The sequence below is a fragment of the Amphiura filiformis genome, chromosome 4 (genome assembly GCF_039555335.1).
Source record: "Amphiura filiformis chromosome 4, Afil_fr2py, whole genome shotgun sequence".
NCBI classification, from domain to species: Eukaryota; Metazoa; Echinodermata; class Ophiuroidea; order Amphilepidida; family Amphiuridae; genus Amphiura; species Amphiura filiformis.
The window spans coordinates 78,677,807-78,703,981 of NC_092631.1; the positions used below are offsets into that span (position 1 = coordinate 78,677,807).

At 35.8% G+C, this 26,175-nt stretch overlaps 1 protein-coding gene across 1 annotated transcript in view; it reads left to right on the forward strand.

Annotated features, from left to right (window-relative positions):
- LOC140149945 (uncharacterized) overlaps positions 1–24,871 on the forward strand; it is a 145,702-nt gene extending 120,831 nt beyond the window's left edge. The window contains exon 3 of the mRNA XM_072171955.1: positions 24,516–24,871. Coding sequence (XP_072028056.1) covers positions 24,516–24,699 — 184 coding nt within the window. The 3' untranslated portion in view covers positions 24,700–24,871. The remainder of the gene's footprint in view (positions 1–24,515) is intronic.
- Positions 24,872–26,175: the final 1,304 nt, after the last annotated feature.

Sequence of the window (26,175 nt, forward strand, 5' to 3'; positions counted from 1 at the left end):
AAGCTTCTCACTGTAGCCAGACATGTCTGAATTAATTCTTCTTAAGCATCTCAGCCGGCATGGGTGTGAAATAGACCGTAAGAAGGCAAGGTGGCTGTTTCAAGGAGGTTTTCAATTCCGGATTAATCTGCATTGTTATATAGATGACATGAATAGAAACATATGGTACATATTGGGGTGTTACAGCAGGAGGGTGAGAGTTCATAAGGGCACTGTTCGACCTAGGATACACACACCAGCCATTTTGTAATTGTTAATGTATGGTCCTTGTTTGTTGAGCACATTAAGGTTTCCACTGGATAGTGATATTCTGTGGCTAGTCTAAGAGCACCTTTGACCATGCGCAAAGAATAAAATGTGTAGATTTTAAATGCGTAGATATCTAAAAATTCACCGTCATATTGGATAGATTTACCAAAGAAGTTTGTAAAGTACTAGGCCTTTATTTATATTTACTAATTGGGAATCGGGAACATTTTAACAAATCAATGTTTTTACCTACCGGTATCATATTAGTGGAGTGTCTGGATGACTTAATCTACTAAACCTTAAACATTTCCCCTATGACCTCTTACCCTCCTGCAACATGGTGCCTATTGTCTAGACCTAGCATACACACACTTGAATTGTCACATGATTTCAGTTGCCCATCCTATTTTTCAAAATACACATACCATGTGTGAACTTGAGAAAGTTCACACCTGTGAGTTAGGTCATGTCTTCCATAGGGTGTGTGGGTTTCAAATGGAATAACCCACTAATTAGCATCTCGATTTGATCCACTTTTAAATTTGAATTGTGATGAAGGCCAAAAATAGACAATTCTAAATATCATACCATCCCAACCAAGTACATCATGCAAGAGGCACAGAGTTACAGCAACAAAAGTATAATATAATCTGGCTGAAATTGGCCTTTGACTCCACAATCCAAAAAATATGAAATCTGGGTAAAACCTTTTTGGGTGGGGAATGGCCACTTTGAGAAATATTTCGTAATTCACATCAAGGACACAAAATTGAGGTTTTTGCAGCCACTCTGTGTTTCAAGTGATGTGGACATTGTAACTATGACCCTGTTCACATTAGAAAATTTTCTTCTTTCGACGAACTTTGAACAAAGATTAAAAATCGTTTTTTCATAATGTGTACGCACTTTTCTTCCTTTGTCGAAGATTAAAATTGCTTCGTTCAACAAAGCTAAAAAGGTTGTTTCGATGAAGGAATACTTCGTTTGACGAAGCTAATTTGTAATGTGTACGCTCGCTTCGTTCAACGAAGGAAAGTGATTATGTGACAAGTGACCCTCGCCTGCTTTAATAATAGCCTGGCGTTAATAGCTTCGTTAATTTTCATGAAATGTGTGTAGTGCAATGTCTTTGTTCGATCTTCGTTCAGCCTAATGTGTACGCATGCTTAATTAGTTAATGAAGATTAACTTATCTTCGTCGAATGAAGAAGTTTTCTAATGTGAACAGGGTCACTGTTTTGGTATACGAGTTGCTGTCAATTTATTTTATGATGATATATTTTAATCTGGTTTCATCTGCATTATGTGAATACCCATTGGGCTCCACTATTTTATGATGATATATTTTAATCTGGTTTCATCTGCATTATGTGGATACCCATTGGGCTCCACTATTTTAATCTGGTTTCATCTGCATGATGTAGATACCCATTGGGCTCCACTATTTTAATCTGGTTTGATCTGCATTATGTGGATACCCATTGGGCTCCGCTATTTTAATCTGGTTTCATCTGCATTATGTGGATACCCATTGGGCTCCACTATTTTAATCTGGTTTGATCTGCATTATGTGGATACCCATTGGGCTCCGCTATTTTAATCTGGTTTCATCTGCATGATGTGGATACCCATTGGGCTCACTATTTTAATCTGGTTTCATCTGCATTATGTGGATACCCATTGGGCTCCGCTATTTGAATCTGGTTTCATCTGCATTATGTGGATACCCATTGGGCTCCACTATTTTATGATGATATATTTTAATCTGGTTTCATCTGCATTATGTGGATACCCATTGGGCTCCACTATTTTATGATGATATATTTTAATCTGGTTTCATCTGCATTATGTGGATACCCATTGGGCTCCACTATTTTATGATGATATATTTTAATCTGGTTTCATCTGCATGATGTGGATACCCATTGGGCTCCACTATTTTACTACCTGGAGTGTTATTTTGTACTTTGAATTTATTTAAAAGCTACGTGGCAAGATAAAATAAATATTTTTTTTGAATTTCAAAGTGCTGTTTCTTAATCTGCTAATGCAGTGTGTTTTAGAAGTTATCGTTCCTGAATTTTAATATAGCTTTTGGACGTTGTCTGCAAGATAAACAAGGAAATAAAGAAAGACTTGTGTGCTTTGTATCTATTAGTGATAGACTTGTAGTAATGGTTAATATTCGCTAAGCAAGGGAGGATATTTTCCCAAGAAATAACATGCAAAACACATGATATTGAGACATTATAATATGCTACAGACAGGCGGGTACATTGTGACAACTTGTACAATGCTACTCAAATGTGTTTTATTCACTGCTGAACCAATGACATAATCATATAACGAATCTCGTCTGTTCAATTAAGTTATAAGTTGTAATCAAATGGTTTCTCAAGGATTTGTCTCATTACATCCTTGTCACATACATTTATTATTCTCTATCTGACAAGCAACTATAAACTTAATATCAGCTCAAACCATTAATCATTCAACTCAATAAAATGAAATTTTACATTCTATACGGAAAGCTTCCCTAAATGCCCCTACAACAGCTGGTCAAGTATTAACAACAGCCTGTGTAGCATTAAGCACCGACTGGTTAACGTTTAAGACGGGCATCTTTCTTTTAAAGTACTATCGTTATAAGGTTACCATAGCAACCACAGGTGTGATATGTGTTTGTAGACCCTTCAGGGGAGAGTAGCGTATTTATTTGAGAAGACATCTTTGGACAAGATTTGTTTTCTCATGGGAAACATTACAAAGTATTGGAGTGTTCTATAATTACTTGTCATAGTTAAAATTTAATGCTTGCCAGAAGGAACATTTTCTTTTCTATAAATCTCTTCTCATCTTTTTGTCTCTCTTTTTCTCTCTCTCTCTCTTTCTCTCCTCTCATCTCTGTACTCTCCTCATCATCTCTATTCTCTTTCTTTCTCTCTCTCCATTAACATCTGCTTTCTCTTACTTTCTTGTTTTTACTCCCTTTAGCCATGCGTATGTACGCCAGAAGCTGCGCCCAGTGAAATGCGCACTGACGTCATTGCCACATCAGTGTGAAAAATGGTACAGGAGGATGCCTAGGGTGGCACCCGGGTGTGGCACTTTGTGTGGAGGCATAAAATGGGTGAATATCAGTGGAAAAGAAAAAAGAAAACAGTAATAATTGTGTTCCTTTTTCCTGAAAAGATAAATAAAAAAGGTGCAAAGAAAAGGCTTGGTACAATTATAAAGATGAAAACTGATGAGGAGGGGGACGATAGGGTGACAGATAGGTTGGCAAAAACCTTAGCATCGGGCCGACCCTACTCCACTCTCCTATTATTTCCTGTCATTTGCTCTAGCCCTTTCTAAAGTTGCTGTGGGTGTGTGTGTCTGTGTGTTATTTTGCTCTTCTTCGCTCATTTTCTAACCATTCTTTGCTGTCTATTTCAATTAATCTTCAATCATTTCATCTCCATTTATCCTCCATCATGGTTTCACTATTTTCATGCAGGTATTTGTTGGGGTACTTGGATTTATTGGCGTTTATCGTTTACTTAAATCATCTGTGCCATTTTCCAAAAACCTTCTTTGTAATATGCAATACAGGAGGCACAACATATCCGGGGATGAATGTCCATGCAGCTTTAGATGCAGGAGGAAAGCAGAGAACCCAGAAAAAACCTGCAGTACTTTGCATTTGGATTTCATTCTCTCTCTCTCTCTCATCTAAATTTTCTTACTGTTTGTCCTGCCTTCCATGTTCACTGTCTTTTCCCTCCACCCATCTTTCCTCCTTGCCAAATCGTAATACAGTTTGTCCACTCTGAAGTGCAAAGTGACAACACGCACGTATACAGCGCGTTAACAGTGCATAGGCTGCATCTGTGCTGCAGGTATGCATGCCTTCAAAGTCGGCACAATGTGTGCATCCGCGTCGGTACTTTGTACTTCAGAGTAGACTGACTGTAGTAGGGACCAAATTTGTACAAATTTGGTCTCCACTAAATGCTAACCATAAGTTTTTTTGATGTCACAACACCAATCCATAGAGCACCCCCTATTTCTATTTGACATACCACCTCTCTCACCTCAATATATGCTTTCTTAAAAGTTGAGAGAGCAAATTCCCTCACAAATAGTACCTTTCACCTACTTTCTGGAGGTCATTTTATATTGTCCCCACTTTTTTTAAAACTCTCCTAACACCAAACCCCTCTCTACAACCTCTCTATATGCATAGAAAACAACGAGATAGGTGGGACCTCTATCTATAGTCCCCAGTCATAAAAATGGTGTCTTTTTCTTTTATCTGACATACCGTAATTGTGGGGACTTTGTGATGTCCCCACTTTGCCCAAATGTCCCCACTAATACAGTGAAAAACACAACAAAGGTCCCTACAATTACAGATTCACAAGATCTCTCTCTCTCTCTCCTCCATCTTCCTCTCTGATGGTTTCCTTTTCTCTCTTTCCCCCCTTATAATTTTCCCATTACTAATTGCCTCTGTGCCATGCATGCTACCATGCTTTTGGATTTACTCCTCTCTGTCTAATCTTCTTACACCCGTCTCAAATTTCAATGTTGTTTTTTGTACTTTTGATATTTCTCCTCTTTATTGTGAACTGCAAGTTCAGTCTATTCAAAATGTCTAGATATAATCACAGTTTTAACTCTGATGACTAAATGAAGACAAATCTGAGAAACATTTGAGATTGAACTTTAAATTGTCACTTATTTATGAATAAAAATCAATAAATATTGAAAGATAAAAAATTTGTCACTTATTTATCAACTTGTATGATTTATTGCACATCAAATGAAGTCTCTGAGGAAAACACATTGATACATTGACTTTTAACATTTATAAATAAGTCTGTGCATAAAGTAAAGACTGGATGTGGGACCTTTACAAAATACCTTTAAATATTTTAAAAATTTATCAAGAGTGAGTGTTTTATGGCTTTTGAATGTGATACCATGTAACTTAACCCTTAACGCAAAAAGTGAAGGAACAAAAAAGGACAGAAGATGAACAAAGAAGTTTCTTGGCACCCATGGGACCTTAGACCTCTTGGGGGAGTGATTGGTATCCCATCATCATCTGTGCTGGTGGTAAGACAGCTCCATCCTGTGGTGGCATGTTCTTAAACTTAAATGGTAGGCCCCTCATCTCTATTCATCAGGAACTCTTTTATAAAAAGTGTTTTATTAGTACTAAATGAAATGTCTGTTTTCACGATCAGTTATTGAATTTAAATCCCCAAAATTATCCTCAAGTTTTATCCCCAAAATTTCTGTTTTAGCAGCTGAAATCCATGAATAGGAAATCTTAACTTCTCAAGTTAATGTTCATTGTGATCATTTATGATGCAGTGTCACAAAAAAAAAGGCAATTTAATACCACATTGTTGTCAATCAATAGAGGACATGACTCTTCAACTCCAAATGCTTTTACATTATTGACTGATCTTATTAGGTGTCAGAACTCATTCTATACCATGAGGTCAAATTTCCTGGTTCAATTTATGAAGTTTGGCATAGGACATGAGGTTGTTTTGGTTCATTTAGAGAGACTTTGTGAGAGTTCGTCACACACTGTAAAAAATACAGGATTTCACAGTAAATTCCTGTAAACTAATGTTAAAACAACTTGCTGTAAATTTACAGTACACTTTTGACTAGTTTTAAACTTTTCTTTGATGAAATTACTATTGACACACTCTGGCATACTAAATGTAAATCACACCCCTCTCCCCCAGTTCAATGTTGATGAGGCCACTTATCCCATTGGGCTCTCCAGTCTCCCCAACATTGGTTGAGGGGAATGGAAGGGGAAAGGGGAAGGTTTGAATTTCTCATCAAACAATGTTAATATACTAATTTCACTGAACTCTCAGAGCGGCAATGAAGAGTTGCAACATATTGTCATAGTGTGCCAACTATGTAGGTTTTTCCTTGATTGTGGATGTATGAAAGTCAATGTATTTTAATCATATATTAAAATATGTGATTTGGATATTACATACAGATCACTGTGCATACAGATAGAGAAACTAAACTGACACACCTGTGACTGCAATTTGCATGTCACGCTACAAGGTTACAGAGTCATTCAGTCAGTGCTAATCTATCAGAATTAATGTCATTTGAATAGATATCTACAACGATTAGCATTGACTTTGTTGTTTATGGTTTCACATACAGGATAGGAGATCTCCGTGTGTAACATGAGAATCATCCTGGATTTCATTGCATATAATCAGGAGAATGGGCTGTCCCGTGTAAAGTTTATCCCCCTATGGAAGATTTCACAGCCTTCTCAAATCCAGTTGCATCTTGTGGTCAATCCAGCTGACAATTTGTGCTAGGTTTGTGCAATTCCAGCTGAAATTTTTTGAAATTTATTAGATCAAGTTGAATTTTGCACAATTTGGCCTGAAATATAGACTTTTTACTTAAATTTCAAAATCTTCCTACCTACCTACCTACCTACCTACCTACCTATCCTATCATATCCTATCCTATCCTATCCTCTTCAGGCCCTGTGGCCCATAAGGCTGCAAGTCTCCTCCTCCAGCTGTCCCCGTCTCTAGCTATTGGCTTGGCTTCGTTCCATTACCTCCACCCTAATTTCTTCCTGTTTTTTCTTTTCCTGCTTCCAAAATCTTCCACACCCTATGTTTATGGACGGAAATGGTTGGATCTGGAATAATATAAACTGTTGAATTTGGTTGAATTGCAAAATCTTCCAGGGTGTGGTTTTCAAACAGAATAGCATAATTTGCTGGGGTGATTCACCCTCGTCAAGACTATAGAATTGACAAGAATTAACAAAGTTGAAATGAGAGGTAAAATATGTTGAACTTGACATTTAGATGTGAAGCCTCTGCCATGGTTTAGCACCTGTTGTATGATGCTACTATGCATGAGGTGATGTAAGAGAGATTCAGGTTTATAAGCTATGCATAACCTAGAATTGTTAAAAGTTAATGAATTCCATAGAATAATATCAGGCTTATTTTCATATTATTTGTTATAGATGTGACTTGTTAGGTAGATGACCTTTGTAGAAGTAAGACAAATGGGACTTGACTATGATGTAAGACTTTATAAGGAGGCTTTACAATTGTCTCATTGCTGATTTATATGGAATTAGTAAATGTCACAGAGGCTATTCCAGATGAAACCCTTACAGCCCATATGGAAGACATGACCTTAATCTTCCATACAGTTGGTGTCATTTTCAAATGGGGTTACCTGGGTGACTCCATTTGAATCTACACTCCCTGTGTGGGAGATTAAGGTCATGTTTTTCCATAGAGGGTGTATGGATTTGAACTGACACAGCCCAATGAAAATATGTTAGCAGCGGGAGAGAAAGGATGAATAAGAAATGCTGAGTCTGATTTGTAAATGTCATCAATAGGTTAGAATTTGGTTGGATTATTTAAGGAAAAGTTTGATTTAGATATGTAACTTCTACTTTAGATTCAGTTCACATCTTCATTAAAATAATAAAAAACAGCTTAACAGTGCTATTCAAGCAAAGGCAAGTCTACAATAGACAGCTGCCAATAAAAGGAGTTGCAAAATTTATTATGCATAGACTTATTAATATTATATTCCATTTTTCATAATCGTTTTTATAAAATGGGTCATTTATAAAGGTTTAATGTTTACTGGGATGTCATCATAAGCCTTTATGAAATATGGCGGGCACAAAAGGAGAGGGTGTACTTTGAAGTGAGTAATCTTTTGTCAGCTGAGAAGAATACAAAAGATTACTCACTTCGAAGTGCGCCCTCTCCTTTTGTGCCCGCCATATTTCAAAAAGCCTTATACTTTTGATGTGGTTTTGCTTTGTTCACTCACTTTGAAGCAGCAGGTTTCAAATTCTGTTTAACAAGAATTCCATAATTATTAGAAATTGTACCTGTTCATGAATCTCTGACAAATGTAATAATGAATTAATATTGGAAATAGAATGTGATATATTTCCTGTTTGCGGGGTGTCGTGTAACTTACATCTGAAATGTTAACAAGTTATAAAGGATTGAAGAGTGTGTATTTGACTGTTCATCACTCCCATCTAGGCATCTATTATTTCTTACAGTCTTTATATTATTTACACTGTATAAAGAGTCTATAAAGGTAATATTTTAACCTACTTTCAATAATATTAAAAGCATATTTAATGCTCTTCGTGCTAGCCATGCGCTTCAACGGAAAAAGTTGAAGTTTTGAAATATTTTCTCAAAATATCAAGAGCTATCTTAAGAACTACTGAACCAATACTAGGCTTGTTTGTACTAATTTTAATGCATTTTTCATGCTGATTCCAAATATGGTCATGACAATTTACATTTCTGAAATTTTTGAATTTAAAAAAAAAATTTAAAACATGTCGTCTGCAGTCGACACCCGCGTGAAGAGAGTTAATAGTCTTGACTCAAGCCTGTGTCCACCTGAAGCCTCATACTCTGTGTTACTGTGCAGTGCTGTACACAAGTTATCGGTGACAGATTCTCTAGCAATGAACGCTGGTCAAAGCGGTTGGGGTGATTGGTTGGCTGTAGTTTAAGATAGTTTTTAACAAGACTACATATTGAAAGGCATATAGCTTTTCCTCTTGTACAACATGTTTTAGATGCATATGCAAGAAATAATAAGACAGAGCTCTAAATATCCAGTTTTCTAAAGTATCTTTTAAGCATTATTCACCAGACATGTGATTGTGAGGGGGAATTACAGCAGTTAGCAGACAACTTTTTGTTTGAATGTCATTGCAGTATAAAGAGACAACATCATCCAACAAAAATGGAAAGAAGGAAAGAAAAAATGAAAAAGAAAAAGAAAGAAGGAAAGAAAGACAGACAAACAAAGGGAAGAAAAAAAAAGAATGAAAGAGCAAGAATGAAAAAGAAAGAAAAGAGAACAAAAAAAGAAAGAACAAAACAGAAAGAAAGAAAAAAGAAGGGCAGAAAGAAAAAAAGAGAAAAGGAAAGAAAGAAATTCAACCATACAAGGACTTGAACCCATTAGCTTTGAATCTCAAAAGTGATTTACAGTCTGACACTATATCAATTAGGCCATACAAGATCTTACAAAATATCTGGATTTCAAAGTGATGATATTTCTGACAACATTCACAATTAGGCTATAATAATAAACCTGTTGGTCTGGAATTGAAGACGTAGCGATGCCAACTTGAACGCAAATATCTTTGGGCTTTTGCAATAGTAGCTTCAATTTGGAGTGAGAGTGAGTGGCAGAAAGTTGAGAAATAATGTTGGTAGTTCGATGTCCAAAATAACATTCCACAATCAAGGTAATGATATAACAAAACAATTTTTTGTCATGCAAGATTCTCCAAAATGTTCCCCCAAAATGCACTCCTAATATCTTGTATTTTGGTTCTGATAAATGGTGGCATTATTTCCTTGATCGGTTTGTAGATCACAAAATATTGCTTTTCAATGTTTGAAATAACATCAGTCATTCATTACACTACAATTTTTACTTTGAGATGTCTTTGATTTCTTTAAATGGTTTTTATTCTGATAAAGTGAACCCTTCCGCCCTATTTCAAAAGGAAATGACTATCATCATGGGAGCATTAGCTTTTGAACAATAAGATAACCACCATAAAAGGTTTGCAGGGATTTATTTCCTGTTATATTGTCTTAAATGGTTCATCAAAACAAAATCAAAGTGTCATTATTTGTTCAAAGTGGAGATTATGAGAGGATGAGGTGTAGACAGGCCTAAGGCTGCTCTGAATACCTACTTTCATTTTACCAACATTGTTAGATCTGTTTCTTTATAGTTTGATTTATTCTTTTATTCTTATTTGTTATTCACAAGCTGTGCAATTTTCACATCAACCAAAACCCTTTTAATTTACAATTACATGGTTTATTATTACATTCACGGTGTTAGTTTCCTCAATTGTGCCTTTTTTTTAAAAGTTAAAAGTTAAACTTTTGTATCGGTTCATCCTAGCATTGCTCCCAAGATTTTGAATGTAAAGTGCCTTTGGCCCTAGTAAAGTAAAACGGTTTAAATAGCCAGATATCTAGGCCAAATATATTCTGATCTAGAACAAACTCATTATGTGAACATCAGCCTCAAATAAGAATAGAGATACTAGTATATAGACATCACTTCATCATCAGAGGCATGCTGCAATGAACAAAATACTGATAAAATAAGGTAGAACTATCCAAGAAGAATAATGGCATATTGATTACTCCATAGGTTTGCCATGTGGGGTCACCTGTGAGGATAAGATGGGAAATCAAAGGCTTAGTCACCAATTTCCAGGGCAGAGAACTTTTGACATTTGTAAGAGTAGCTTGATTATCATTAAAGCCATATTATAACATTTCTTTCAAAATAGATTTGTATTTATTTTCCATAAAATGTTAGCTTTTACTGTCAGATATATCCCTTTTAATTTTGAGCCAAACAAGTGAGGTCAAGCAAAGAAAATTTACTACTAAGCGCTATTATATGTTACTCCGGCGGTTGTAATACGATACGATCCTCTGGCGTGTGTGTGTGTGTGTCCCGTGCGCCGTGTAATGTAGTATGTGTTATGAACATCGATACGCTGCGTTTGACTAATATTTCTATCGTAATAATAAAACAATGGTTCCGGCGGTTTATTCAAAATCTCGGATTTTGACAAAACTACAGCACCTAAAGTCTTGATTTTTGCAGAGTATCTTTGTTTACTAAAGTACATTACAATTGTGTAAAAACCTGAATTTAAAGTTTTTTTGAAGGCATTCTCCTCAGCAAATGTTATAATATGGCTTTAATTGCTGGTGAATAAGAAAATGAATCACCTTGTAGCATAGCGATGCCAACTTGAACGCAAATATCTTTGGGCTTTTGCAATAGTAGCTTCAATTTGGAGTGAGAGTGAGTGGCAGAAAGTTGAGAAATAATGTTGGTAGTTCGATGTCCAAAATAACATTCCACAATCAAGGTAATGATATAACAAAACAATTTTTTGTCATGCAAGATTCTCCAAAATGTTCCCCCAAAATGCACTCCTAATATCTTGTATTTTGGTTCTGATAAATGGTGGCATTATTTCCTTGATCGGTTTGTAGATCACAAAATATTGCTTTTCAATGTTTGAAATAACATCAGTCATTCATTACACTACAATTTTTACTTTGAGATGTCTTTGATTTCTTTAAATGGTTTTTTATTCTGATAAAGTGAACCCTTCCGGCCCTATTTCAAAAGGAAATGACTATCATCATGGGAGCATTAGCTTTTGAACAATAAGATAACCACCATAAAAGGTTTGCAGGGATTTATTTCCTGTTATATTGTCTTAAATGGTTCATCAAAAACAAAATCAAAGTGTCATTATTTGTTCAAAGTGGAGATTATGAGAGGATGAGGTGTAGACAGGCCTAAGGCTGCTCTGAATACCTACTTTCATTTTACCAACATTGTTAGATCTGTTTCTTTATAGTTTGATTTATTCTTTTATTCTTATTTGTTATTCACAAGCTGTGCAATTTTCACATCAACCAAAACCCTTTTAATTTACAATTACATGGTTTATTATTACATTCACTGTGTTAGTTTCCTCAATTGTGCCTTTTTTTTAAAAGTTAAAAGTTAAACTTTTGTATCGGTTCATCCTAGCATTGCTCCCAAGATTTTGAATGTAAAGTGCCTTTGGCCCTAGTAAAGTAAAACGGTTTAAATAGCCAGATATCTAGGCCAAATATATTCTGATCTAGAACAAACTCATTATGTGAACATCAGCCTCAAATAAGAATAGAGATACTAGTATATAGACATCACTTCATCATCAGAGGCATGCTGCAATGAACAAAATACTGATAAAATAAGGTAGAACTATCCAAGAAGAATAATGGCATATTGATTACTCCATAGGTTTGCCATGTGGGGTCACCTGTGAGGATAAGATGGGAAATCAAAGGCTTAGTCACCAATTTCCAGGGCAGAGAACTTTTTGACATTTGTAAGAGTAGCTTGATTATCATTAAAGCCATATTATAACATTTCTTTCAAAATAGATTTGTATTTATTTTCCATAAAATGTTAGCTTTTACTGTCAGATATATCTCCTTTTAATTTTGAGCCAAACAAGTGAGGTCAAGCAAAGAAAATTTACTACTAGCGCTATTATATGTTACTCCGGCGGTTGTAATACGATACGATCCTCTGGCGTGTGTGTGTGTGTGTCCCGTACGCCGTGTACGTAGTATGTGTTATGAACATCGCATACGCGTTTGACTAATATTTCTATCGTAATAATAAAACAATGGTTCCGGCGGTTTATTCAAAATCTCGGATTTTGACAAAACTACAGCACCTAAAGTCTTGATTTTTGCAGAGTATCTTTGTTTACTAAAGTACATTACAATTGTGTAAAAACCTGAATTTAAAGTTTTTTTGAAGGCATTCTCCTCAGCAAATGTTATAATATGGCTTTAATTGCTGGTGAATAAGAAAATGAATCACCTTGTAGCATAATTTATTATGTGTTAGGCTTAAGGGTCAGTCTAATGGTTCAACATTTTGTGTGCATTTGAACTCACATTTTATCTAGATTAGCAGACCAAGATACTAAAAAGACTCCAAGGTATTTTAAATATTATATTATTTTCATAGACCTATAATATTCATATGATGTGTATAGATGAAATAAAGGTGAAAATATTTCAAAGTAAATTTTCTGCTTGTCTTATGATCTGAAGATTTCAGGAGAAGATCGAAAGAAATGTCTGATTTTGCAGCGAAAAATTGGCGGACAACCAAAAACTGTTATCTGGTTGTCCAGTCCGGTGGACAATCACTTTTTTTCTTAATTCTACTGCTGCTAAGGTGCAAATGCAATTTCCAACAACATCATTTCTTTCCAATGTGCAGTGACGATAGTCATCTGCTCTACATTTTGTGATGAAGTATGTCATCTATACTTCCATCAGCAGTAGAGAGTAATAAAGCACAATCACTTGGTTAAAGCATATTGATTTAAGGTAGGTTTGTCCCAGCCCTACTTTCGGGATCTGTTGCTTTAGTATACAGAGAGATTGCGCTAGACTTGCACTACATGGGATCATCAAGTCTGTGAGGGCGCAGACTGCGACTAGGGTTGTTCCTGATATTGTCAAACTGAACAATTTCAATGTAGTAGAGATGGAGTTAGTGACAGTGACGGACATAAAAGTGACAATTGTCAATTTGCTTAACACAAACATCCAAAAATTGACCAAAATGGCAGTTTTAAAAAAAGCTTAAATGTGACTGCTCACAAGTGAAATAATTGTAAAGTTTGCAAGTTCGGAGTTTTGAGACGTTCCAACTGTTGAGTTGATGTTCTTTATGGATGCCGCCCAAATCCCAAATGCCCAAAAAGTCCCCTTTTTTGACCCAAAAAGTCACATTTCAGTCAAGTCCTTTCAGTCAAAAAAGTTTCAAATTTTGGAAAAAAATCCACTTTTTCAAAATCCGCCCCCCTAGTCCAAAATGGTTCAAATTTTGAACAAAAATCCACTTTTTCAAAATCAGCCCCCCCCCAAATAAATCCTGGTTACGGGCCTGGTGACATTTACAGTGGTGGTAAACCCCAAAAACTTTTTCTTTACCCCTCCCCCTCCTGATTGCTCCCACAGTCAGGACCAAAAAATTAATTCACCAAAACTTATTTTTCAGCCATAATCACACAAATTTGCTATTTTTGCCCCGAATATTTTCACTTTGCCCGCAGCAAATATTGGTGTTGCTTCCTTTGTTCTCCCATGTTAAATTGTGTGCATATTTCAAAACTTTGTAGTATTTTTTGTTCTTTGCCTCATTCTAACAAACATATCAAGTTAAAGCCACAGTAATGTTACTTCATGATCACATTATGACCTTTACAGTGAAATTTGATGATAAAACTCACTACTTTTGATGACAGAAATTGTGAAATGTTCAGTTTAAAGCAAGAAAACTCAATATTTCAAATACCTTAGGGCAATTGAGGAAATTATTTAAAAATTCTCAACTTTTATCCGCCAGCTGCTCCATGTTAAACATCCGTTTTTATTCCACGAACATGATCCGTTTTACTGCAATCCTTTCTTAACACATCTAGCATTTCAGGGCTTCTGCTCTGTGAAACCACCCTAATATACTGCACACTTCCTCTCTTTTACTCCCTTTCCTGTTCATCTATATTCAAATATAGCAGAGTGCACTATTTTCCCAAGGCTTTTTTTTTCCTCTTTGGGAATCTCGTTTTACCTTTTCAATATCTAATCCAATTAGATTTTTATTCTACATGCTATACACTGTTTATGCTTATTTATTATAAGTATGTTGATATGTTATTTTTCAGTTTCCTGCTTTTTCACTATATTATCTCAGTGTCTGATTTAAAATTGATGTTAATTGTTATACTGTTTTATGAAAATGATCTTGTTGTCAAAAATGGGCTATTCCAGTTAAAATCCACACATCCATTACACAGGGAGTGTGAATTTCAAATGGGGTTACCTGAACTAGTGATAGGGTTACCTGAATTGGTGACTCCATTTGGAACCTTCACCCCCTGTGTTGGAGATTAAGGTCATGTCTTCTATGGGGGTGTATGGATTCTAACTTGAATTGCCCAATTACAGCCACACACACAATGAGTGGTTCGTAGGTTGCTGAGTTGAATTTACTCCTGAGAACATTAAGAACTGAATTTCAGAACATTTTAAATCTCAAGACACACTTTTGATGCATATACACAAGTAAGGTACATTTCAATAGAGTGCAATTCAAAAACAGGAAATCCCGCAGTTCAATAAAATAGATAGGTAAATTATCTAGGAAAGACAGATAGTTGAATTATCTACCGTATCAATATTTAGACAGGATTCTAACTTAGTTGAAGAAGATACAATAAATCCTTGTGTATTGTAGCTATTGCATTGAGTGAGATACTTGAAATCTAAACATTGAGAATAATCAAACTTAATTACTTGCTGCTGATGGCAATATAAAAGCATTGTGTTACTTGAGAGTCATTGATAGTGAGGCTTATTAGATTTAATGAACCCATGCAAGGCAACAATGGGGCGGGCAGTCTACAGGAGATACCAAATCTGCATCGGTACGGTTGTTTTGAAAATCCGGATCAATCTGGACTTAAGGGACGTGTACACTCTAATTTTGTACTATACATTTATTTAATAGAATCCCTACTCATTTATTTTTGATCCTGTAATTGTTGGTTTTGATGAGATACTTTCATTTTGATTTAGGTATATTATCACTTTGAACCGACAATCTTATAGTTTCCTTTTATTTTAACAAGTAACTATTCAAATTGACAAGATCTCAAACTCATTATTTGACAAGATTACCCATTTCATTTTGACAAGATGCTGTTATGGTCCCCCCTCAGACAAGACAAATTTATTTTTCTGGTCATTTTGACAAGACAAACTATTCAAATTTGATAAGTTGGGTCATTTTTTGACAAGAATCTATTCATCTATTCATGTAATCTTTAAAAAATTTAATGAGTATCTTGTCATTTTGGGGAAAATATCCAATTCATAAAATAATCAAAAATTGTCACCTGGTTCGCCATTGCAAAGAATAAAGGAGATAAGTAAGTAGAAAAAGTGATCCTGCCTGGGAATCGAGTCCACAGCCTCAGGTTTACAAAGACCTGTGCCTTAACCACTTGGTCACAGGAGCTTCATGATTAAGCTGGCTGAACTTTGAACCTATAAGCAATACTTAACCCTAACCGCCTAGGGGCTTTTTGGCAACCGGAAAGGAAAGAAGGAAAGAATAAAGAGAGAAAAGAAGGAAAGAAGTTGTTTGCTCTGGGTGGGATTCGAACCCGAGACCCCTCGCATGCCAAGCACTCGGTCAGCGGCACTTTGCCACGGGTCTTGGGCTTCGCTGGCCAGCGAAACCGTGCCTATATATCACTTTGGGCGATTGCGTCATCACACCACGTGGGATGCATGCACGAACAGCGCATATATCAAGTAGTATTTTGTAGTATTCAGGAGGGTTAGGGTTAAACTTATCGCCTTCCCCCAAATTTCAACCAGCCTATGAAGCACCCGTGGCCGAGTGCTTAAAGCACAGGTCTCTTAAACGTGACGTCCTGGGTTCGATTGTCGGGCTGGATCACTTTTCTTTTCCATGTTATCCGATTCATATTGAAGAGATATCCGATTCAAGTTTCTATTCAAAATTGAGTAGATCGTTTTAAGAGTGTAGCATGCTTTGGGACTGTACAAGTGTTGGTCTGCAGTGGTATAGCCAGGAGATAGGGGAGTGAGACAAGGGGACTCTCGAGGAGAGGGGACTTAGTGAAGTCAAAAAATGGGCTAAAAATACAAAAAAAAAGGCAACAAATCTCAAATCATGGTGGCCAGTATCCCAAAGGGGGAGAGACTTTTTACATGCCATTACCAGTTCGCTCACTTTACAAACTATCATATACACATGCTTCCATTGAAAACTGTGCAATAAAGAATTTTAGTATGCAATGCAGGCTACCTTGGAATTACCACCACATTAATTCACATCCATTGTCTCATGTAGCTTTGCCCGTTATTGGTTGGTACTTGGCATGCAGTTATGTTATGAATGCAATGAAATCATTCCAAAGAAATATCAGGTTCTTTCCTAAGAACCACAGACACAATGGCTAAAAAGGATAATACATCTAGCTGAAAAACAGTTCAAAATCATAAATCCTTATTAATTTTGAGAACTCATCATTTTAGACATTTCCATGACTTTTCACTCATGTAATTGCATTTATAAGTTTTTTCAAGTAACATTGGCAACTGGAATTTCATGCGTTTGCAGAAAAATTGGAAATTCAGACATTTCTTTTATTGAAAAGTTACTCCTCTACATTTGTATAGGGATGTGCACTTATTTTCTGAAATAACCCAATACCAGGGTCGTTTATACTCATTTGAATGTTAGCATGGTTCTCTTAAGGGCTGGGGTATGAGCGTTTGGACAGTATTTATTTTGGGACATTAGAGCACATCAGACATATCAATTGCATTCTGAATACGAAGAATGTCATTCTGATATCAAATAATTTTATTTTTGAAATTCGCAATTTAATACACATTTTATGGCAAATCATTAAAATTGATATTTTTGATATTTAACAGTACTTGAAGTAAACTTTATAAATCTGATGATTTATACTTAAAGTGTATGTAGATGGGATAAAAAGCCGACGGTCAATTGAAAATTTTGACCTTTCATATTGAATATATGGATTTTTGTTACCAAAACAAAAAAAAAATTAGGTCTTTTTGGAACAAAATCCATATCTTCAATACGAAAGGTCAAAATTTTCAATTGACTGTCGGCTTTTCCTCCCTGCTACATACACTTTAAGAATATATCATTAGATTTATATAATTTACTTCGAGGACTGTTATATATCAAAATTTGAAAAATATCAAATTTTTATAATTTGTCATAAAATTTGTATTATAGGCCTATTAAGATTTAAAAAAATGAAAATTATTTGATATCAGAAAGACATGCTTCAGATTCAGAATGCAATTCGATAGGTCTGAGGTGCTCTCATGTCCCACAAAAATACTGTCGAAACGCAATAAACGCTCATTTTGGATCCCTTAATATTGTGGAGAATATTTATCATGCTTATCACTGATGTCCATTTTTTCATGTTCTCATGTACATTTAAGTAACTCTTTGTATCCTACAATAGACCTTCAGATATCTTCCTTTCCAGGGTCTTTGGAATGAGTCCCATCAATATAATGCTCCAGCTGTGAACGCATATCTCATTGCTTAGATAACCTACTTGGTGCCACTAACCATGTATAAATTTAGTGTCACTTTACATTTAAGATGCAAACACACAAAGTTGTGCACAGTATTTGTTGTTATCTACTGCTGATAGTGGCATGGATGACCTATTGTAACACTGTGATGTTCATTAAATTGTGTTATTTTGTTGTTTTATAAAAGGTGACATTTCAACAATTCATATTTGTGTATAGATTTGTATTTTTTGGTGCCCCTTATAGCACAGATGACTGATTGGTCAGCTGTCTGTCCATTCGGGTGTAGGGGTGGGACACTGTTAGAATGCTGGGTAAACAAATGGTTGGGTAAAACATTTACCCAACAATGAGGGTTGTGACATGATCTGGTGCATGGAGGCCAAAGGAGGCAGTTTTAAAAATTTGAGTTATGATAATATTACCTTTACAAACATTAGGCTATTATTATATACTGAAAACAAAGGTCTAGCATACTATAAGCACTTTGAGTCCTCTAAGATCTGGAGAAAGGCGCTTTATAAATCCAAAATTTATTTATTTATTTATAAGCTCTGAAGTTTTGTGATATCTATTTTTTATGTATTTTCTTAGGTTTTGTTTACTCCAAATTTTTGCCTTTATTTCAATTTCAAATTTGCCTCCCTGGCTGGTACGTCACTGTGCAGCATATCAGAAATATAAAGCCAGTAATTTCAAGAAAGCATACTGTTGTATGCTGCATATGTATCATTTACTGCTGTAAACATTTGCTTTTTTTTAATATAGGATTGCTTATGATGAGATAGTTCTTGTGTTCAATGTCTGCAACTAATAATCTCAGTAGTGACCTGATGGTTGCATGGTTAGGAGAAACAAATTACTCTTTACATCTCCATTCGTATTATTTTCTGGTAATTAGTTTGTATTCGGCAAGGACAAAACTAGGTTGCTTCATCAAAGCGATTCTCATCAATGTCTGCCCTTGATTGGCTGCTGCATAATGACCTTCCACAAGATACATCTAATCCATATATATCTGTCCCTGTCATATTGATCCATTGTAAATCAAGAAAAAAGGTTTGCCACAGAATATCACACACATAGCTTTTAAAATTTGCATTAGAACACATTTCTTTTTTTACAGGTATATTTAAAGACATTTGGTAATGACTCAAACAGCTGCACAAAATGGACCCAAATGTACAAGCAAACAAATTGTGCATTTTGCAATTTGCAATTTAATAAAAAATTATTGCATACTGCTTCCAGGAAAATATGCCCAAATGCCTAGAATAAAACATAGCTTAGTTGTAATTAGATAACCATATACAGTATTTTGTTAATGTGTTGGCTAAGGCCCTTGTATATTCATTCCACATTTGAGTTTTGTTTAAGGGATCTAAAATGAGCGTTTATTTTTTGTGGGACATGAGAGCACCTCAGACCTATCGAATTGCATTCTGAATACGAAGCATGTCTTTCTGATATCAAATAATTTTCATTTTTGAAAATCACAATATAATGCAAATTTTATGACAAATTATAAAAATTTGATATTTTTCAAATTTTGATATATAACAGTCCTCAAGTAAATTATACAAATCTAATGATATATTCTTAAAGTGTTTGTAGCAGGGAGGAAAAGCCGACGGTCAATTGAAAATTTTGACCTTTCATATTGAAGATATAGATTTTTTCCCAAAAAGACCTAATTTTTTTGGTGTTTTGGGAAAAAAATCCATATCTTCAATACGAAAGGTCAAAATTTTCAATTGATCGTCGCATTTCATCCCACCTACATACACGCTAAGTATAAATCATCAGATTTATAAAGTTTACTTCGAGTACTGTTAAATATCAAAAATATCAATTTTAATGATTTGCCATAAAAGTGTATTAAATTGCGAATTTCAAAAAACAAAATTATTTGATATCAGAATGACATTCTTCGTATTCAGAATGCAATTCGGTATGTCTGATGTGCTCTAATGTCCCAAAATAAATACTGTCCAAACGTTCATACCCCAGCCCTTAATTGGGCACTATTAATATAGTCAACTTAAGGATACGGAAAGAAACATATAATAAACATAATAAAAGACATATAAACTTGTTCTCTAAAATTAAGTTTTCTCAACAATTAAATATCCTAGTGAGAGAAATGTTGGTGCGTTGGATAAAGCTTTACATTATATTTGTATGTTGTTTCGCCATCAGTGCATCCACAATTTCAGAGCCGATATGCTTGTTTATTCTAAAAGCCATTGTGTGGACGCGATTATAATCACCCTATTGCATCAAATTATAATTATATAGCAGCTTTGAGATCAAGTAATTCCATAAGTTGATGCGTATCAGAATGGTTAGGGCGCTGAAGTTATAAAGGTAAGCTTACATCTGTTAAAACTGTTCAAGCAGCCTTGTTTGAAGTCGTGCTGGATGACATCATGGGAAAAGTGTTAGCCAATCAAAAAGAACTTGTTCAGTAACATTTGCAGACTGTTTGTGTGGAGGGAGCGGAACGGCTACTGTGGAGACTAGTGATTGATTGCCTCGCTCATGACAAATTGATGTATTTAAGGTTTTCCATGTGGGCTGGCAAAGTGCTCTCTTCTTCTATCTATGGATAAATCCGATTTAGAGTACAAATTCAGGTTAATACACATGTCCAATGTTTGACCAGTCATTTGAAGCGCAAACACTTGACAAACTTGTCAGCAGCAGCCTTTGAAAAACTATTACATTAAAGTAGTATCATCAGTCACTGGCAATTTGTTGCAGTTATTTGTTCCACCTATGACATCACGTCAGATTTGATGAACATAGCTGACTGATTTGTGAAGAAATATTTTTGGATGAAAGAATGAAAAAAACATTAATTTTATGTTCCCTGTGGTAAAATGACCCTGTGAACTGATACCTTAAATTTAGAATTGGCAAACTCAAAATTTGTTGCTTTGAGTTTAAGAAATGTTTGATTCTTTCTGAAAAGAAAAAAAAATCCAGCTAAAAAAATCCATCCTGGATGTAATCTTTAATGTAACTGTAAACCTATAAGTGCCTGCATCCGGGGTTAGCAGGTGTGTCAGATTGGTCCATTATATGGTGACAATTATAGGTCTACCATGTCAGGCAGACTCTGCAGCAGAATGATTTCGAACCCTGCTTATTATGATGTTTTTTTAATACATTTGGTATGTAGGTAATGTTTAGGATCTAAACACATGATTATACTTCTAAACACTGCTAGACACATTCAGATTAGCCTCTGAACATCAATGCACAGTACTGTGAATTTTGTTTCATTATGAGCAATTCCAACTAAAAACATGGTGATTTACTCGCGTTTTAGTGACGTTTCACCACTACACTAGTGGTGTCATTAGACTGGCAACCCATCAGTTTTTCTGTTTTTGTAGAGTGAATGACGCTTTCGACTGCAACGGTCATATGCACCATTAGCTAGACAGTCCTGTTAAACTCTAGACAGCTGTATTCCACTGCAATACGTTTTATGCTTCACTGCACCTTCATTGTTTCCATTGTCCAGACGGCGCGGTGCCACGTTGTACATATTTCCTGTGTAGTACCCATATGGCGATTTCAATTCCTTTCCGTGCATTCCAACAAACCAAACGGTATCTTCTCAGAGCCACACCAGGCTGAGTCAGCCGAGGAGATGGTTAGGCCGTGGCCAAAACTCAACATGATCCTCTGGCTAGCTGAAATCCTCGCATCCAAGCCTGTTCCACCATTGTCCAAGTTAGAGTGACCCATCCGGCACCACGAGGAGGTTTGGGTTGAGTTGCCCGCGAGCATTCACTGCACTCTCAGAACATTGGTTACAAATTTTAACCAACTTGGTTAAAATTTTAACCAACTATGTATTCACAGGTGAACAGCCCAACAGTTGGTTATATTGTTAACCAACCTGGGTTGGTTAACAATATAACCACAGGTTGGTTAAAAATATTAACCAACTACTGGGTAACATTACGGTAACCAACCAGTTGGGCAAAGCATGTTGGGCAAAATATAACTAATAGTTGGTTAAACACTATGAATGGGAAGTTCATTTCATTGTTCATATTTTAACCAATATGTTGGTTAGTTCAGACTCAGGTTGAATGAGTACACAATGGATTTCAATTGGAGACATTTGAAGGTAGGAAATTATATTATAAAGTACATCATTTTATCGTGTATAACACTTAGTTTAAGTGTGTGCGAGGCCGAGACTGTGAGCAAGACTTACGATGCTTTATCGACGACAGCTACCACCACAATCGGTAAGCTTAACAGTTGGTTAAGCTTACCGGGTAAGTCTTGCTCAGTCTGGCCTCGCACACACTTAAACTAATGTTATACCCGATAAAATGATATACTTTATAATATAATTTCCTACCTTCAAATGTCTCCAACAGATCTTGAAGACCCCAATCCACAGCTTTGCAGCAAGCCACTCATCTGCCATCTTGTTTTCTGAAATGCATTTTTGCCCAACACAATGACCAATCACAGTTCGCAAAGGAACACCATGTGACCATGGTTGGGCAAAACCATACTTTGCCCAACTTTATTGGCGGGAAAAGGATGTTCTTTACCAAGATTGGTTAACTTTTAACCAACATTGGTCATTTTGAACTCTGAATTCACCCAACCTGTGAAAATACCATATTGACAGGTTTGACCATCCATGTATTAAACTGTATTTTGCCCAACTTCAAGAATCTTAACCATTGTTGGGCATTTTTTAACCAACTGTTTTCTGTCCATTCATTTTTTATCCAATGTTCTGAGAGTGTGTGCCAGCTCTACGGCCTTGCCGGACCTGGCAACTCATCACGTCTGACTGTTTCCTTTTATAGGTGACAGGATGCATGGTAGCGGGTGTGATGAGTTGGTCAAAGATGTTGTTGAGTGCGTAGGCCCCCTTGTCCTTTTTTAGAGTGTCATGTCCTTTTCTGCAGATGCAAATCATTTTCTTTATTTTTTATTTTGCAGTAAAAATGTTTAGATAATATGTTAGGTGGGTGAGGTATATACTTTTACTACCTCAGACATAATACTGCATTACTGTGTAAACCATTCATCTGGTATGTTGAATATAAGATTTGATTTAAATCTGGTCAACCAGACTTTACAACTGAAATGATCAGTCTTCAGCTGGGATGATGCAAATGACCTTGAGACTATTTACCACATTACCCTTTATTTCTTAATCAGAAAACATGTCTGTCTCCGCTGTTATTGACCTGTATGTATCTCAAGAAAAAGAAATGCAATTTTTGACTTCCTGTCCGGTGGCATTGCTGTACAAGTAATGTGCCAAGAGGGACTGTTGACTTGTGATATTTGCTATTGGTGAGGAACACAAGTCTCAGATGAGCACATATTAGGACAAAATCTGCTTATGAAATGACAAAGATGTTTGTTGAAGAAGATTTGTCTGAAATGGCTAAAATAGCAGATTTGTTTCTTTAGTTTTTTCTCTTTAGTCTAGTCTAGACAAATAATGTGATACTTAAATTACTGCTATACTGGTTCAGGAAAACTTAAGCTGTTAAAATCCTAAAAGCTGCATTGCAGTCATTTGTGGCAGGTATTCTTAACATAAAATTGACATTAAAGCCATAATGTATGATCTTATAATATAAAATTGGTTAGTTCTTTTCAAAACTGATTTTTTGTTGTTGCTATATGTGATGTAATCTAGCAAAATCAGTTGGAAGTCAGAACTATTGATTTTCAGATACAGCCAAACAAAGGAAATAATTTCTTTTGCTGTCTTTTGTTTTGGAAATACTTCAACTGTTCATATCTTTGGAACTAAATGTTCAATTTCAATGGAGTTTTCTGCAAAAGATAGCTTTGCAAATGCCTTATACAATAATGTAGGAAACTGAAAATTGAAAGTGCCTGACTTCAGACTGATTTTGCTTCATCACACCACATATTTGTAATGTTTACATGTGACCCAACTTAAATGGAATCAGCCAAGTTTATTGTGTTTGTCAGGTCAACATAGCAATTTCCACATAAAGTTGTTTTACAACATAAAACCCTCCAAAGAGTTCATTAGAGGGTTTTCCTACAAAGATATAAACCCTCCATGGAACTCCAGTCAAATGGTCACTTTTAACCAGTAGTGTTTCCTTCACATTACCTCACCATGCTGGCTTAAATTAAATAAGGACAGAAACCCTTGCTGGCAGTTACTACCAATTTTATTTCAGAATAAAGAAATTTAAAATTTACGAAAATCATATATCATTGTTTTTAGTTTATGTTATTGCATGGCCAATTTCAATTCTGTTTTTGCTCTTTGAAGCATTCGTACAGATCTTTCATGTATAAACCCAAATAACTTATGAGTACATTATCATATTTACATTGATATTTCAAACAGTTTATATTCAAACTGTTTAACACAATACTCTTTTCTTTTATTTATTGCAGACCTGGTGATCAATGCACATGTCCTCATCTACAACATCAACATCATCATCCACGACATCCTGCCAATCGCCGACCTAAATCCCACACTTCACCAGTACACCATTCCCACCACCATGGCCCCTTCCCACCCCCAGCTCCATCTTCATCCCCTCAGCATCTCCTGCTCAACCAGCAACAGCAGTAGCTGCAGGAGCAGCAGGTGGTCATCAGCATCAGCAACAACGCCCTATGCTACATCATCAGCATACAACGGGACATGCGCCACCTGCTGTGAGACCAGTTGTAAAACGACGACCATTCCAGAAAGCCTACAGTATTGATGTTAAGGATATATATAACATGCCGCCACAGCCTAAGCCACCCATGGATGATTGATGTGATGTAAACAGTATGTAAATATTGGCATCAAGAGCAAATAATTAGAAGATGATTGCTGAAATGTCTTTGATATTGACTGAAAAAGTGTCCATAGAACTAAAATTCAAACCTCAAATGCAGCTTGTGCTCTTGAAGGTGGATTCTGTGAATAACAGGAAAATGAAAGAAGAACCCAATAACAAAGGGAATATTTTATGTTTCACAATTGCAAGTTTTAAAGAAAAAAATGGAATTAAGTCACAATGCATGCTGGGAGGTTGAACCCACGATTTCAGGTTCACAAGACCGCAATGCATGCTGGGAGGTTGAACCTACGATTTCAGGTTCACAAGACCGCAATGCATGCTGGGAGGTTGAACCCACAATTTCAGGTTCACAAGACCACAATGCATGCTGGGAGATTGAACCCACAATTTCAGGTTCACAAGACCTGTGCCTTAAACAATCAAGATTTGTGGATCGGATTTAACATGAAGTCACCGTGACTCAAATGGTGATTGCAAGCAAGGACTTTACATTCAATAATCCAAGCTGAAGGAGTATGGAACTGGCTTGGTTTGTGGATTGGACGCCCTTCAAGTAGTGAGGATGATTTGCCAGCTGCTGCAATGCACTACTGTATTGGCTATCTTACCAGCGTTGCCAAAAAATCCAGCCTGGATCATGTGTCAAATAATCGAAAAAGCCGCCCAATTTATCTCTTAATAATTTATCTCTCAATGGTTTCTATACGACAGGAAACTACCTGAAGTCACAGGAGCTAATGTTCAAAAGTCACCCATTTTTTTCTTAACCATTAGTTTTTATGGGACAAGCCTCAATATTGATGACATATTTCTTGGAATAAACCACAGGATTTGAGCAAATTTCATGTATATATTTCTTGTAAGGAATTGGATAATCACTCATACTACTATTCTTACTATCATGAATATTAATGTTACCTGACATTTTAAATGATCATCTGAAGAACCACAATATGTTATTTGTGGACAATGATCATGAACAGAACACTGAAGGAGTGTTTCATCTCTTAACCATTTTGTCACTGGAAGAACACAACTTTAGAACCAATTTTTTTTCCAAATTGAGTGAATTCGTTTTTGGAATTCTTGTTGATAGAGAACATCAATGTGATAATTGTAATGTTTGAGCATCAGCATTGTGTATTAAATAGATAAATTTTGGAATACTCTAAACATTGGAGGCATTTGTGGATGAAATTTGCATATCCAATAGCATCGGAGCTCTTATTGCAGATGGAAGTTCATAATATTCATGA